This window comes from Sorex araneus, chromosome X (assembly GCF_027595985.1).
Source record: "Sorex araneus isolate mSorAra2 chromosome X, mSorAra2.pri, whole genome shotgun sequence".
In the NCBI taxonomy this organism is placed as follows: Eukaryota; Metazoa; Chordata; class Mammalia; order Eulipotyphla; family Soricidae; genus Sorex; species Sorex araneus.
The window spans coordinates 337,677,192-337,692,671 of NC_073313.1; the positions used below are offsets into that span (position 1 = coordinate 337,677,192).

Here is a 15,480-nt window from a genome sequence, read left to right on the forward strand (position 1 = left end):
CTTGAGCACTGCTGGGTGTGACACGCCCCCACCCCAAAGCAAACACACCCATTTATACACAGCTATCTAAATAGTTGGAACTCCCACTTAATAAACTTGGACTAATGACAACTGTTAGGAGGAAAAGGGAAGGGAAAGGGAGATTCCCAGCAGGGTCCTAGCTACTGGTCATAGCCACTTGTCAGGATGGCTATGTCTAGTCTGTTTTCTCCCAAGGAGTATGTGAGCCTCTGCCTCAGGACTCAGGGAGCCTCGGTGAGGTGAGCACTGAAGCGCTCTCAGTGCACTGTAGAAACTAGACAAAAAGCAAATTTTTCCTGTTAGTTCCCTTTTAGTCAACTGAGATCTGAATAGTGGAGGCTTGCTTTATGTATATGTGTTTATATGTTCATTCCTGTGGGTTCATGAACATGGTTAGACCTAAACCTCAACCTCAACCTAACCTAGGAACTCTATTACATCACACTTAGCAATATTTCCTGTATTGAGTACATTTTAAATCAGTCCTATTGATGACAATAAAATTAAAACTTTGCCTCTAATAAGCTTAATTTCTTTGAAATTTATTTTTTGCTTTTTGGGCCACACCTGGCACTGCTCAGGGCTGACTACTGACTCTGCACTCAGGAATCACTCCTGGCGGTGCTTGGGGGACCCTGTGGGATGCTGAGGATCGAACCCGGGTTGGCGGCGTGCAAAGCAAATGCCCTCCTCGCTGTGCTATTGTTCAGCCCCTTAATAAGCTGAATTGCTTACGGCATCCTAGAAATGTTGTGATACAAACTTTAGAGACCTTTCACACATGCTGAAATATAAATGGGGTAATAGGTTCTTGCACCAACTTTGTGCATTAAGTAGATTGTGGGAAATGCATGCGCACAGTCTTGCACACTCAGCTGTGATGTAGTACCTCCCAGGTAAGCAATCACTGGATCTAATGACTAGCTTAATTCTTTATGGGGGTGATTGAAAACACTGCAGGAGAACTGCAATGCCCAAAAGTAGAGAGAGAGTATGGGGGAAATTGTCTGCTATAGAGATGGGGGAGGGTTGGGATGAGGGGGTGGGATACTGGGAACATTGGTGGTGGAAAATGTGGACTGGTGGAGAGATGGGTGTTCTATCATTGTATGACTGAAACTCAGACATGAAAGCTTTGTAATTGTATCTCACGGTGATTCAATAAAAAAGAGAAAAAAAGAAAATACTGCAGAAGTTCTTGGCTGAGAGCTTCAGAAAAATAGGGTAGATGTGCTTACATAGTTATAATAGAACGCTTTTATCTCCTTACAAAAAAGAAGACTCCTGAAATGTTATTTTAATACACTTAATCTTAGCTAAAAGGTCAAGACAAAATCCCAAAGTGTTTTTTTGAAGAAGTAGCATGATGTGTGAGAAAGACTCTGACATTCACTAGATCACAGGATCTTGACAGAACATGCCTCACCTGGCTTCAGTGTCTACATCTATAGAATGAGTCTAAGGCACTCCTCTCACTGATAGTGCACACTGTTGGTGTAGAATAACTTTGTAAGCTGTCGTGTGTTTTATAGGTATTGATGTGTTTATTATTCAGTTGGAGCCACCATGGATTTGGGTAGGGCTCCTGAGTACTGGTGTTAAATCTTGTCTGCCTGCACTGTGCTCCTAAGATCAAGTGCAGGGTTTGGGCACCCCATGAGCCTGGGTCAGCACCCTATCTCAGTCACAGACACTCACCTATACATATCTACCTCACACACACACCTAGGTGCCCCCACAGACTCTTGAAAATTGCACAGCAAAGTGAAGTTTGGAACTGAAACAAAGGTATCTGTGGACACATTCTTAAAAAAAAAATTAGCATGGGACCTGGAGGATGTTTTAGTGGCTTACAAAGCACCAGGGCATGCTAAAGACTGTGAGTTTAATTCCTGCCCAAGTATACACCATGGTGATTATAACAGGCCCAATGTCTAGGGACCCTAGTTGGGGGAAAAAAGAAAAAGAGAAAGAAACTACCGGGGCTGGAGCAATAGCACAGTGGGTAGGGCGTTTGCCTTGCACGCGGCCGACCCGGGTTCGATTCCCAGCATCCCATATGGTCCCCTGAGCACCGCCAGGGATAATTCCTAAGTGCAGATCCAGGAGTAACCCCTGTGCATGACCAGGTGTGACCCAAAAAAACACAAAAAAGAAAAAAAGAGAAAGAAACTACTGATTTTTTTTCTCATCATGGAGGCCAGACGCTTACAACAAATCTGTCCTATAGAGCTAGATTCACACAGACAAAGCATCCTTGGGGTAGTGAAAAGTGAAATAGGCTGTCTGTAAGGGAATCAGATCTGAATTGGGGCAGTCATCCACAGAGTTGTGTGGACTTACTATGGTGAACTATGATGACAAAGATGTCTGAGATGAGGATTGTTTCTAAGTGTCTAGGGAAAGTGGATGGACTTCTTGTACCTAAACAAGTTAGGTGCATCACTATGTGACTACCTGCACTATTTCCTTCAGAGTAGATAAAAGTAGTCTTACTGAGTTTAGAAATAAGTGTCTTTAGAGAAAAGTAACGCCTTAGGTTAAGATCAAGATTTTAATTCACTAACTTAAGTTCCCTTAAAAGTTAATATATTTATAGAACTGGAGAGAGAGTGCAGTGGGTAAGGCACATGAGCTCCATGCTTGGGTTCAAATCCCATCATCCAAGATGGTCTCCTGGACCCTTCCAGGAGTAATTTCTGAGTGCAGAGCCAGGAATAACCCTGAGTATCACTGGGTGTGACCCAAAACAAACAAAATAAAATGAATATGATCAAGTTCAAAAAATTTTATGGTATGTGTGGTTAAATGTTGTTTTGTTTTGCAGTGCTGAGGCTGTAATCCAGAGCCTCACAAATGCTAGGCAAATACTCTACCATTGAGCTACATCTCAGACTCACATTTTTACCAAGAATACTTAAGATATAATATATTATATATGGCAATGTAATATATAATAACTACATAACATACAAAAGAAGGTTCTAAAAGAACAGAACCAAAAGTTATTCTGCCCAGCACAATACTCTGAGGATGAAATTAAAGGAAGTAAAGAGGGAGAAATGATCGACAATTCCTTTTCCTACAAGGAGCCACACTAATGACAGGAATGGTGTTATTATAAGATAAAGATATGAATAATAAGAAGGTATCTAAATTTGGCCACCCAAATATAAATGGAAACCAATTTGGGGGCCCATATTTAGAGCTAATTGCCTCTGATTGAAATCAGTTTTGATTTGGCTTAAATTGGTTACCAAAATGGCTAAAACACCTACATCATGCCCCTGTCTACAACGAATCATGCATCTGAAATGAAAAAAATAAAAATAAAAAAGAATTATTTGCTGAGAGGATGGGAGATTTTTTGTGTGTGTGTATGTAAAAGGCTAACAATGATTTTAGAAATTTTCAAGTTCTTTCAAGCAGCTACATTCAGTCAGGCCTTGCAATTGGCATTTTAAAAGGAAGATACTCCTCTTTAGAATCAGAGATTGCCTTTAGGAAGAGTTCACACCAAGAAGGTGACCTGAATGAACAATTGTACAATTATACTTTTTATTTATTTATTTATTTATTTATTTATTTTGCCCAGAGTTTCTGTGAATGTCAAGTATGGTGAACCAGAAAGGAAAGGTAAGTTTAGCATATCTAGGTCACAGTTTATCAGCTTGGAAGGATCTGTCTGTCCTGGGAGTGGGGTGCAGGGTTCTAACTACAGTTCTCCTCATGTGCCTCCTGGGGTCCCACACCTGATCAGGGCTGCTTCTGACTCACTCATAACCACAGGATCCTGCTTTCCTAGCAAGAAGTGAAAGTAAGAGCTCCACAGACACTGAGAGGTCATCATGATTGGTCCATTAGCTGTGGAGGCAAGGGGAGGGTGGGAAAGGGGGGTATACCGGGGATATTGGTGGTGGGGAATGTGCACTGGTGGAGGGATGGGTGTTTGATCATCATGTGATTGTAACCCAAACATGATAGCTTGTAACCATCTCACGGTGATTCAATAAAATTTAAAAAAATAATAAAAAAGAAAATAAGATATATTTCTTAAAAGTAAAAAAGAAAGTAAGAGCTCTGGAGTTTGCATGATACTCATGTACACATTACATTTTAATACATTTTCAGTTTACATATTGTACACAATAAAACAAAGTTATTGATGTCTTTTTAGGATCATCCTGCATATGTTGCTCTGGATAGTTACCTAGCAAAGTTACTTTTAGAGGTTGAGAGGTGTAAAGATCCAAGCCCCAGTGTTTATATGATCAAACCTGTTGTTTGTCTATCAAGATATCCTGTTAGTAAACAACTATCAAAATTTAGTGTCAGAAGTGACAAGAGGAACATTTCCAGAAAACTCCAACTTACTGACACATACAGAAAATGATTTTTGAGGTAAATGAGGCTCGCTTTCTAGAGGATCTTTATAAAGTTAGGACCACAGCATTATGTGGTGAATAGAGTACTTTCACTCAAAATCAGGACAGAGGCTGCCATGGGAACTCACCAAATCTTAATGTTATAAAGAATCAATGATAGAAAAGATAACATGCATGAATTATTCTAGTGGATGCTGATAAATCTTAAAAAGATTAATTCATGCCCCAATGCACAAGAGAGCTACCCAACAGATTTTTGTGACTTAGAGGAAAAGTAATAGATGGAGGTGTATCAACAAATAAAGGGTGAAATGGGGGGAAAATGTAACCTATGGCTTCTGTATGTTGTAAAGGTAAGTGTAAAAATCAGTCACGTAAATATTATGCTTTTCATATGGGATCTTTAATTGAAACCCCTAATTTGAAAGCTCCATTAGTAAAGACAGTGTATTACAGAAAGTTTGTCAAGATTTTCCAGAAGGGGTCCATGAAAATGGGACCCCCTTATTTTGAAGACAAGTCGAGAAAGGAGTCTGGCTTCCAGATCAGTCCAAGTTAGGAAAAATGGTCATATTCCTCTGGGAGACACAGTCTGACCTCTAAAAAGAGGCTGGTGGAGTGAAAAACCACCTGGACATGCCTTCCTGGTGAAGGTGTTGATGGTGAGGACAATTGCCCCTCCATCCCTTTCTAGCGAGGCAAGAGAAGAAGAAAGTGCTGACACTGGAGAAGGAACAGTTCTGTCTGGAACTTAAGATCAAGTTAAACTACTAAGCCCAAAGTCAAGGGATGTAAACCAATGAAAACTAGACCTCGAAGAAAACTACTCTGGTCTCTGAGAGTCTTGAGACGCTAGTCATTTAAAAGCAGTACTAGAAGGAAGCCACGCAAAGTGCATTTTCTTGTTTATAGCTGGCCTGTAGGAAGTGAAGATATGCCAAACTTTTGCCCAGTTCCTCAAGAAAGCCAAAGACATGTTGCCATGTTCAGCTGTGTTGGCCAAGTTCCAAGTGCAGTTAATCACATTTTGACCATGAGAGAAGTAGAGTTTCAAGCCATGAATAAAGATGCCTTAACCAAGTGAGTTGAGTTGTTCTTGCTAATTCTGTCCATTTGCAGACTCTAAAAGCTACTTTGTCCATTAGGCACTGTGTGGATGATGCTATAGACTGTCAAGTTGTTAAGTAAGAGGATGCCCTCCAGCTGTTTTAACTCCACGAAGAAAACTCCAAGAGTCTTGTGATGAAAAGGCTAATTCAGGAGGTCACTGAACATGAGCAGGTGATCTATGGCACTAGGGCCTTGGACAGGGATCCTGTAAAAAACGACATGGTGTGAAACAGAACCCTGAACTCTGAGATAACTCTTGAGTGGCTACTGCTATGGGATAGGACTGAGGGGCAAGATTTTTGGGAAAGGAATCAAATGCCGATTAAAAACAGCATATTCTCTATATTGATAATAAAGTACTTTTCAAACAAAATGAAAGTCAAGCTATTTGATCTGATATTTATAACATGCCAGGTAATTAGAAACAATTATTCAGGACTCTTGGTTGCCATCATGCTGTGGAAGTGTCTTTCAGCTCTTGCCCTCCCTCCTTAAACCCACCTGAACGTCTGCCTGACTAGGGTACCAAATATTTTAGCACAGTTTTTATAACTTTGTACCACTTCCTCCAAATCCTGCCTAGGAAACAAAAATGGTGTGTGTGTGTGTTTGTGTGTTGTGTACAAACACATAAAAGAGAAAAGGCTGGTAGTGAATACATAAGTATGTAGGTGATCAGATTTATGCTTATGTAGAACAATTACAGGCACAGAAGAGGGAGCTCAAATAGTCAGAGGGGCTTGTGTGTCGGTGGAGGATGCTAAACACCCAGAGGAGTGTGCTATTGTTGTTCTAAAGAAAACTAATAGCTGTCATCAAGTGTTTTCAAGACATGAGCTCTAGCATGGTAGGTTTTGTCATCAGTGCTTTTGAAATATCCGTATCTTAAGTATTCATTATTACCTATTGCCTTTAACCATATTTCTTTTTAGTTTTTAAGTGATAGTCATTTCCTAGAAGTTTGAGTCACTGTATACCACCCCTTTCATAGGCATACATCTTTGGAGAGAAAACACTTACACCTGAGAAACTCAAGAGAGAAAGGCTGAGAGAAATCAGGGTTGTGGGAGAAGAAAAGGCAATGTGGACGGTCCCCAAAGTGACTGAAATCCCAAGGACCCATCCTATGTGCTAAACCAAGGTTTTGGTGTGTATGGGTGGTTCCTGAAAGATTGTTTCCTTTGCAAACAACACAGCCTTTCTGGTAAACGACTAAGTGAATTGACCTTTAAAAGAATTATTTTTGTGAAATCTTACTTGAGTTCTTGAGAGCTGGTGGCCAGCATACTTCGAATGCTTTTGTCAGCCAGAGGGCAGCCCGACAGACTGTAAGACAGGCCAGAAGACCCGGTGAGTGGACCCCCACCATCTAACTCCCAAACAAACACAACAGAACATTGAAATCAAAAGGTTGAATGCAGAAAGCGATGGGCTAAGTGCTGTATATTGACTTTTCTCTCTCTTTCTCTCTCTCTCTTTTTGCATAATTCACTCTGTGGAAGTCTACATGTCAACTTTAGAAATCGTGTCTGTTGCTGAGCAATTACAAAACATAGGATGCTATCATTCTGTTTTAAGTGTTTATAAGGAATCTCCCAAATTTAGGTAGGCCATTGAAAAGTAAAAGACATTATACAACACACAAATTAGCATGCTCTGAGAGGTCAACATAGAGCACTTAAGAGGGTCGACACATAATCCAACAGTTTACTCTGACAGCATTGTTGAGGTAAGCTGAAAACAATAAATTGAGAAGACAGATCCACCATGAGGAAATGAAGTCACACCTTCTATGAGAGGCGTAATTACCAGTCACATGACCACTCCCATCACACCTGGGTGTTGGACATCTGCCACCAAACAAAAACAGAAACAGCCAAAATAGTAAGTATGTTTTTTAAAAAAAAAAACTTAATTTTTTTTCATTGTTTCCAGTTTAGCTGCAATGTCTGCAAGGGGTCTAAGGACCCTGGGGAGAAGCTGCACGATGCATGGGATTGAATGAAGATGGTGCCTCCACACCGCAGAGCGTGCTAGTACAAACAGGCCCACCGCTGGCTCCTTGCTCTGCAAAACTGGCAGTTTGAGACATCTCGAGGCCGCGGATATCGCATGCTCAAAGGGCAAGGCATATACAGACACCGGTTTTTGAAATAAGCCAAAGAAAGGGGAAGTTAAGAAGAGTGACAGTTTTCATCTCCCTGTCATGCTTACGTTATTAGGTCCTTTTTGCTCTCCTTGCACTGTGGGTATTTGGGCTTGGGACTTGGTATGGTCACCTCCCCCGGATACCTTCTTTCTTCCAGGGCTTCCTGGAAAGGATCCAAGTCTTCTGGCTGCAGGAGAAACACACCTTTAGGGTTCCACAAATGACAATTCTAAAAGGATCAAGACATGTACCCTCTGCCTTCCCCATCGTGTTCAACCAAATAAGGACACCTTCAAATTGTGACACAGGTTTGTGCTAGGGAGGTCTTTCTGAAAATGCAAATGGAACTTTATTGACAGAAACTCTATCATCTGCTTTAGACTTGCAAACTTAGGGTCACCTGTCAGTGGGACACCATTGCCCACATTCTCACGGGAAAGGCAGAGAGATGGCTTCACTATGATATCTAGAGAGACTATGACATTTAACTTAATTCCTTATCCAATATTCAATAAATATTGAAGCCATATGCATATACTTATCCAATATTGACCTTCTGATCAAAAACTATACCCAAACAGTGATGTTTTTGCCAATTATTGGTGAATATTCTACAAATATGTTTTAATTCCCAAGGTAATAGAAAACTGTCTTAAATTAATGTCATAATTTTAAATTATCTTTATGCATCATTTTCACTTTTATAGAATTTACTTTTAGTAGATGGGCCTGACTACAGTAAGCTAAAAATTCCTGTAGATGGCAGTGTTCAGCAAATGTGTTTCATAAATACAGGAGAGAGTGGTTTTTACTTCTGTACTAGTCCATATGATGAAAATAGTCCTGTCGATTTATGAGGGCTTAATTTTAATTAAAATAAATTCAGAGATTCAACTACCATGCCTTATTTGGTAGGACCGATTTAACGCTGCAGGAGAGAAAAAAAATCCTTGGAATTTAGCTTGCCACTCAGATTCTATTCTCTTTTACAATGCCTGGATACTTAAATCAATTTGAAGAATAAAGATAATAGGCTTTAAGATGTAATGGCCTTATAAACAGGTTCCTTCCCTGCCAATTCTCACAAATAGACAATGTTTCCTTTCCCCACCCCCACACCTCTCTGTTCCTGCAGACACCATTGCTATTACTCTGATGGTGATCTCCCTATTGTGTTCTAAAAGAATTTTCATTTTTCAGTGAATAAAGAAAATGTCATAATTTTCAGAATTGAACACTAGAGAAGAAGTCAACTTAATAAAGAGTAAGTTTTTCTGTACTTCTTAATCTAAAGAATAGCACTGTAGCACTGTTGTCCCGTTGTTCATCTATTTGCTTGAGCGGGAACCAGTAATGTCTCCATTGTGAGACTTTTTATTGTTTTTGGCATATTGAATATGCCACAGGTAGCTTGCCAGGCTCTGCCGTGTGAGCGAGATATTTTCGATAGCTTGCCAGGCTCTCCGAGAAGGATGGAGGAATTGAACCCGGGTCGGCTGCATGCAAGGCAAACATCCTACGCACTGTGCTATCGCTCCAGCCCAACCTAAAGAATATTATAACTATTTTAGTAACCTGAATTTAAAAATTGTAACTACTTCAAAGAAGGCTTCAAAGAAGCCTTCAAATTAGGCTTCTGGTAATACTCTAGTTTACAAATTCTTAGATGACTGTCTCAAAGTGATTTGCACATGCCTGAAGCATGTTTTTTTGAATATTTGAGTTTTCTCTTTTATTTGGGGAGAGGTGTTGGGGTCACACTGGGAAGGAGGTACTTAGGGTTTACTCCTTGCTCTGGTGCTAAGGGGACCATATGTGGTGCATGTAAGGAAAGTGTCTTAACCTCTGTGCTATCTCTCCATTTCTTACTGTAAGATTTCTTTAGAAGACAGACACTGCCCTTAACTTTAGGGAATTTAGCTAGTCAACAACATATAGTTAACTGCTTAAGCATTTGAGACCCTAACTATACTTCTCTGCCTGCAAAGAAAATCTTTCATTATATCAGTATGTCACTTATGAAAACAATGGTTTTATGTTCATGCATTTTTTAGAGAAATTATTTCCAATAAAACATTCGTGTTAGAAAATAAAACTTTTCACATAATAGAGTCTGTTCCTCTCAAATTAATGCCAGTCACAAATCTCCCTAGGGCCAGGAGAATTGTATTCTAAGCCCTCATCAGCCAAAAGCCATATTTAAAGACAAAATACATCTTTGCTTAGAGTGTGTGCCCAAGACCTTGTCTCCCATCGACACCCCTGTATCCACTTTAATTCTGTATCCACATAGGTAAGTTCGATGAAAAGGACATACAGTAATTTCTTTGGAATCCTCCTCATCTACCCTCCGCGGCTTCATTTTGGTGTAGTCTACAGGCAAGTCCCAGCAGTCCCCCTCGCTCAGCTGGAAACACCGATTGTTCATCACCGCCTGCTGCTGCGGGGACATGGGCTCCAGGGGGGTCAGAATTGGGCAACAGCCCTCACGTGGCCTTTGCTTGTTCATGCTGAGGTCCAGGGTTCCATTCTCATCCACCTCCATGTCAGGGTTCTGTGGACAGAAAGACATGGTAACCGCAAGGCTCTTTCCCCAGATCCCAGTCCTGCTGCCAGTGCAGAATCTTTCCCCGCTCTCTCAGGTGACAGAGTGCCAAGGTGAGCAGAAGTGGCCTCCCAGATTGTTTCTGTGATCCCATCCTTAGCTGTGACTGAACAGTGCACACATGCATCCACCTATCAATGATCTCTCTCTTACCTCTCACCCAGCTATACTCCCCTCTGAGATAAATTCATTTTTGGAAATAAACCTAACCAGCAATAAATAAACACGTGCCTAATTTTCCATTCTATCCCAGTCCAAGTACCTCTTATGAGATTGGAAATGTGTGTATGTATACAAAATATATTTAATTCATATACTTTAAAACAAAGACTATGTAAAAATTACTCTTCATTGTGACTAAGACTTCAGGACAGCAAGGAGAAAAACAAAAGAATTAGAGAAAAGGGGGAGAGAGGAAGAAATCGACTCTGCTTTCTGAAATTAAAATTTAAAAAAATTAAATTAAAAAAAATTTATACTAAGGAGATTTTTTCATTTTCAAAGAGGGAGAGGTACCATCAAAGTTCAAAATGCTTCTGTTACAAAGATGATGGTCTGACCAACTCTAAGCTTCAGCAAACTTGAAATTTAGTCCACTGGCTTAAAAAATAAAAACTAAAGAGGTACAGAATAAGTTTCTTTCTTCTTTTTTAAAAATGATGCTTTGAAAGAGATCAAGAATTCTTCAATGCTTGCCTCTCAGGAGGGGGGAGAGAGAAAAGGACATGCAGAGGGCAGAGTAAGAAAAATCAAAATACCCCTGACAATCTTCCCCCTTTTATTTATTTTTTATTCTAGAGAGTCACACACTCTTGAGCAAAAATTTGATTTCAGAGCTGGCATGAAAGCTGCTGCCTCCTCAAACGTCTAGCAGCTCTCTCCTCTGGATATAACAGCAGAGAGAGAAGATGCTGGGAATGATATGCCCAGGCATTGGGCTGTTGTCTTGAGAAAGGAAAGAGTATTATTCTAAGTCTTTTTGTCAAAGTGCACTCCTGATTTCAAGCTTTCATACTCATTTAGTCTTCATCATGTTGGACTTAACTCTCTCACTCTTAATTTTAATAAATAAAAAAGAAGGAAGGGGTTTACTGCCCTTTTAGTTTATTTTTCTGTTTCGTTAAAGAATCTTTTCCATGCTAACCTCCCCTTGTAGCAACCCTGATCACCATGGAAATTGCATGCCCCAGACGCTTCTCCAGAATCTAGAAATAAAAATATTAATAGAAAATAAAGCATTGGCAAAACATAAAATCACTGACCTTTCTCCATTCATACAAATTAAATGATTTATAACAACTACTGTCAATGCTGAGAGCTCACGGAGCGTGGCCGAGCAGCTCTAGGTAATGGAGAGAGACCCTTTGTTTTTCTGGAGAGGAGGAAGACAGGCAGTCTGCCTGCTCTCTGTCCTCTGAGAACACAATGCGCCGCCCGCTCCCTGGCACCGCCCGCGTCTCCGGCCACCTAGCGGCCTGGAGAGGCAGCTCCGAGCTCCTGCTGCAGCAGACTCAGGCAGGCGTTCTGCTGTCCTCTGCAGACACAGGTCCATCGCTAAGAACGTGGGCATGACAAAACCTCCACAAACAGCGCCTGCCATGGGAGCGCCTAGGAAGCTTTTGAACTCATCAGAGCTGGCTACCCCTGCCCGGCAGAGCAGTCCCTGTGCCACTGGGATTTCCACTTTCTTTGTCCCCTCATACTGGGTGACTGAATAGGTGTGGAGCGAGGGGACAGGACTGCGCTGCCTTTGACCATGATGCCATCTAGTTTTCCTGGTGTTTAAAGTTCAAAGCATGACCTTCTTTCGTTTTCTCTTGCCTGAGGTTCAGCTCAGGCTCTGTGTTTGCAGAAATGATTGCGGATCTTAAAAGAGGAGGGTCCCCTGATACATATTAATCTAAAAGGCAGATCTGACAATTTTTTTTTCTGACTGGGAAAACAAGTCCTCTTGGGAGATGAGCTGTGGAAGCTGCCAAGTCGCACCGTGCCACGGGGAAAGCAGGCTCAATGACCACCGGGGGCATTTGCAGTTTGGAACCCAGGCTGCCAGCTGGGCTGTCACTCTAGGTGGCCAGCGACAAGGTGAGATATCCGCCCCCTCCCCATCCAGCCCCACCCCTCCCGGTCAGCGCTGGCATACCCGCGCAGAGCACAGGTCCTGTGGCTTGGTGGACAGGTTCTGCGGCATCTCTCGGCAGCGCGTGGACAGATTGAGGATGGCCGTGGCCGCCATGTGGGCTGCCTCCATGTCGTGCGTGTAGTCGAAGCTGCTTTTGCTGCACGTGCTGCTGGCGCTGCTGCCCCCGCCGCAGCTCAGGTTGCTGCTGCTGCTGGGCGCATAGCTGCTGGTGGTGCTGCTGCTGGGGCTAGCGTTCTTGCAGTACCGCTTCGCTGGGGAGACACACGGGGACAAAGATGACTCGGGTCCCCGCCGTGCCAGACAACAGCAGCAGCATAACACCCTGCCACCCACAGCCACCCACGCCCCGCCACCCCCAGAGCCCTACGCAAACACACATCACCGAGACGCAGGCTGACGGTACAGAGACACCCAGCCTGGTCTGTGCCTTTTGCTTTGTGCATATTCGGTGAGCAGCGCTGGCTTGAGCAGGGAGGAGAAGGCACAGGTCTCTTAACCAGGATGCATAGTATGTCACCCGTTTATAGACACATGCTGGCCCCAGACTCTGCCAACCAGGGTGTTCAGGAAGTGACTGAGCACACAACCAACCTGGTTGGGCCCGAGGAGTGAGGCTCCTTCCAATCTCACTGCTCAGCTCACTGGGGACTGGGATCTGAGCCAGCTGATCACTGAGCTTTCAAGAGAAGGGCCGTTCCGACCAGCCAGGAGCGGCTACAGGGGTGGACTGGGGCTCACTGTTTTAGATGTGTGAATTCTGAGCCACATCCTGATTCTTCAGGACTATTACTTTTGGGGAGTGGATTGGCTGGGCATGCAGACCAGAATGCAATCAGAACATGACTTCCTGCAGGAAAGTCCTATTCTAGGAGTCTGATGTGCCCCCGAAAAGAAGAGCGGATATAAATACGGGAGGCGTGAGTAAAACAAGGCAGAGTGGCTGCTGAGGAATAGGCCAGCCCCTACTTCCTCAGGCACCCCTTTCTAAGGGACACCTCAGTAGTCTCTTCCTGATAGGATTACAGCTTCCTTACAGGATTTCTTTGAATAGCCAGCATCATTAATAACCATGCAGAGACAGAGGAGCAATTGCAACCTTTCATGGCTGTTCTCCTTGAGTGGATGGGAAATGTCTGATGGATGATTGATTAGGATGAGCTCCATTTCCACTGCCAAAGTCATTAGCAGCCCCAGGATATCCATTTGCCCAGGGCTTAAGTTTTGCACCCTGAACCATGTGGAGTAAGGAAGGAAAGGTGCTGGGATCTGCTGAAAACCTTTTCCCAGACGCTGCATCTAGTCCTGTTGCAGTTTTCTTTCAAGGTAAGCTCAGACCGTCCCCTGTGTCTAAGTGTGAGGAGTAGGGCCAGAGTATGAAGGGGATTCCTGGCATTATTATGGCCTCGTGGTCTTAAGAGTGACCCCTTGACTGGAAGCAGAGGGAGGCTGTTGGCTCTGGGGTATCCCCAACTCCATCTTTAGAAAGTCTTTGACTGGAGCTACCTCTCCTCCAGCCACCACACTTTAGAAGGCCACTGACAGCCTCCTGAATGAAAAGGGAGGAAGAAATGGGAGGAAGGAAATGAAACTGAACAACAAACCTCACCTCGCCAGCAGTTATTATGAGCAATAGCCAGAAATGACCCCAAAGCCAATGAATCATATTCAACTACAAGAAAGAGCTACGCATCAAGGCATTCTTTGATTCTTGCAACCTTTACGCCACTTTGAAACGATTTCAAAATTTAATATAAGACACACCCTTGAAACACACAGACCAACAAGAACTAAGCTTTCACCCTGGAGCGTTTCGCCTCTGGACTAAAGACTGTAGTTTCTTGACTTGGAGAGAGGGGTTCACAGGCAGTGCCCTAGCGCCTGGGTGGCCCGGGGAAGCCAGGTCAACCCCTCCTCAAAGCCTTTGCCCAATCTGTAAAGCCAGTACCGAAGTAGAGAATTGGAGTCGGAGCCAGTTCCTCCTGCCTGGGTCAGGGGGCCAGGGGTACACTCCAACCACACTCTGAGCATTGTGAGTCAGTGGGGCAAATGACACTTTCAATCTGCTCATCTGAGTTAGTGGAGCCCCACAGAACCTGCCTCTCCCTTTCTTCAGGAATGTGTCTAGTATGCACAGCAGATGACAGTGCAGTCAGGCAGTGGCTTCAGGGCTAGCACAAGAATGCCCGTGATACAAAGAACCCTACAGAGACTCTCCCATGGAGGCAGCCATGCACCTACCCAGTGGTTCCCGACAAGCGCTCTGAGACAGCAATGCCTATTCACAGCTTGTGAGACTCTCCATATGGACTCAGATTCATGACTTCACATCATTTACAATTTGGTTACAAAAATAGAAATAGAAAAATTTGGGAGGGGGGAATGAAATCATCCTTCTGAATTTTCTTCTCTTCCTCCCCGGTGTGGGTTAGTCACTGATTCAGGGAGGGTATGTGTGTGTGTGTGTGTGTGTGTGTGTGTGTGTGTGATGGTGAGGGAAGGGAGGTACAAATAAATTAAAAAAAAAGAGTTTTCTTGTGAAACTAATGGGATTTTGTTTGATGACAGTTACGGGGTTCAGGCGTGCCTAAATAGTGCACACCCAGCATGGAGGTGAGAGGGGGTGCTCCCTGAAGGTGCAAGGGGCACACAGAACACTCCCGGGTTTGTGGGAACTCCAGCATGACCCCCTCCCATCTCCCACTGCCCTTGACCAAACTGGGTGCTGCTACACATATCTCTTATAGGCAGAGACATAAGGCTACAAAGATCATTGTAGGGTCTAGACAATCTTTGTGTGAAAATGTGTCATCTGACAAATCTCTACAAATCTTAAATGAGACAGAATCCATTTGGGGGTTCAATCCCGATGGTGTTCAGGATTTACTCCTGGATCTGTGTTCATGGGTCACTGGTAGGGATCAGGGGACCTTACAGAATGCCAGGGATTGATCCCAGTTTGGCTGCATGAAAGGCAAGTGTCCTGTCCACGGTATTATCTCATCAGCCCTCAAATCCATCCCTTATCGGACTTGGGTTATATTAAATGTTTTTTTTCCTTATTAGGGGG

General features: G+C 43.1%; 1 protein-coding gene across 24 annotated transcripts in view; it reads right to left on the reverse strand.

Annotated features, from left to right (window-relative positions):
• The window catches only part of MYT1L (myelin transcription factor 1 like), a 513,839-nt gene that overhangs the window by 78,177 nt on the left and 420,182 nt on the right, over positions 1–15,480 (reverse strand). For 22 of the 24 annotated variants that reach the window (XM_055120036.1, XM_055120038.1, XM_055120039.1 and 19 more), the window contains 4 exons: positions 12,414–12,664; positions 9,983–10,219; positions 7,731–7,852; positions 6,774–6,842 (listed from right to left, as the gene is read on the reverse strand). In XM_055120036.1, coding sequence (XP_054976011.1) covers positions 6,774–6,842; positions 7,731–7,852; positions 9,983–10,219; positions 12,414–12,664 — 679 coding nt within the window. The remainder of the gene's footprint in view (positions 1–6,773; positions 6,843–7,730; positions 7,853–9,982; positions 10,220–12,413; positions 12,665–15,480) is intronic. The other 2 variants (XM_055120044.1, XM_055120037.1) reach the window with 1 other exon arrangement.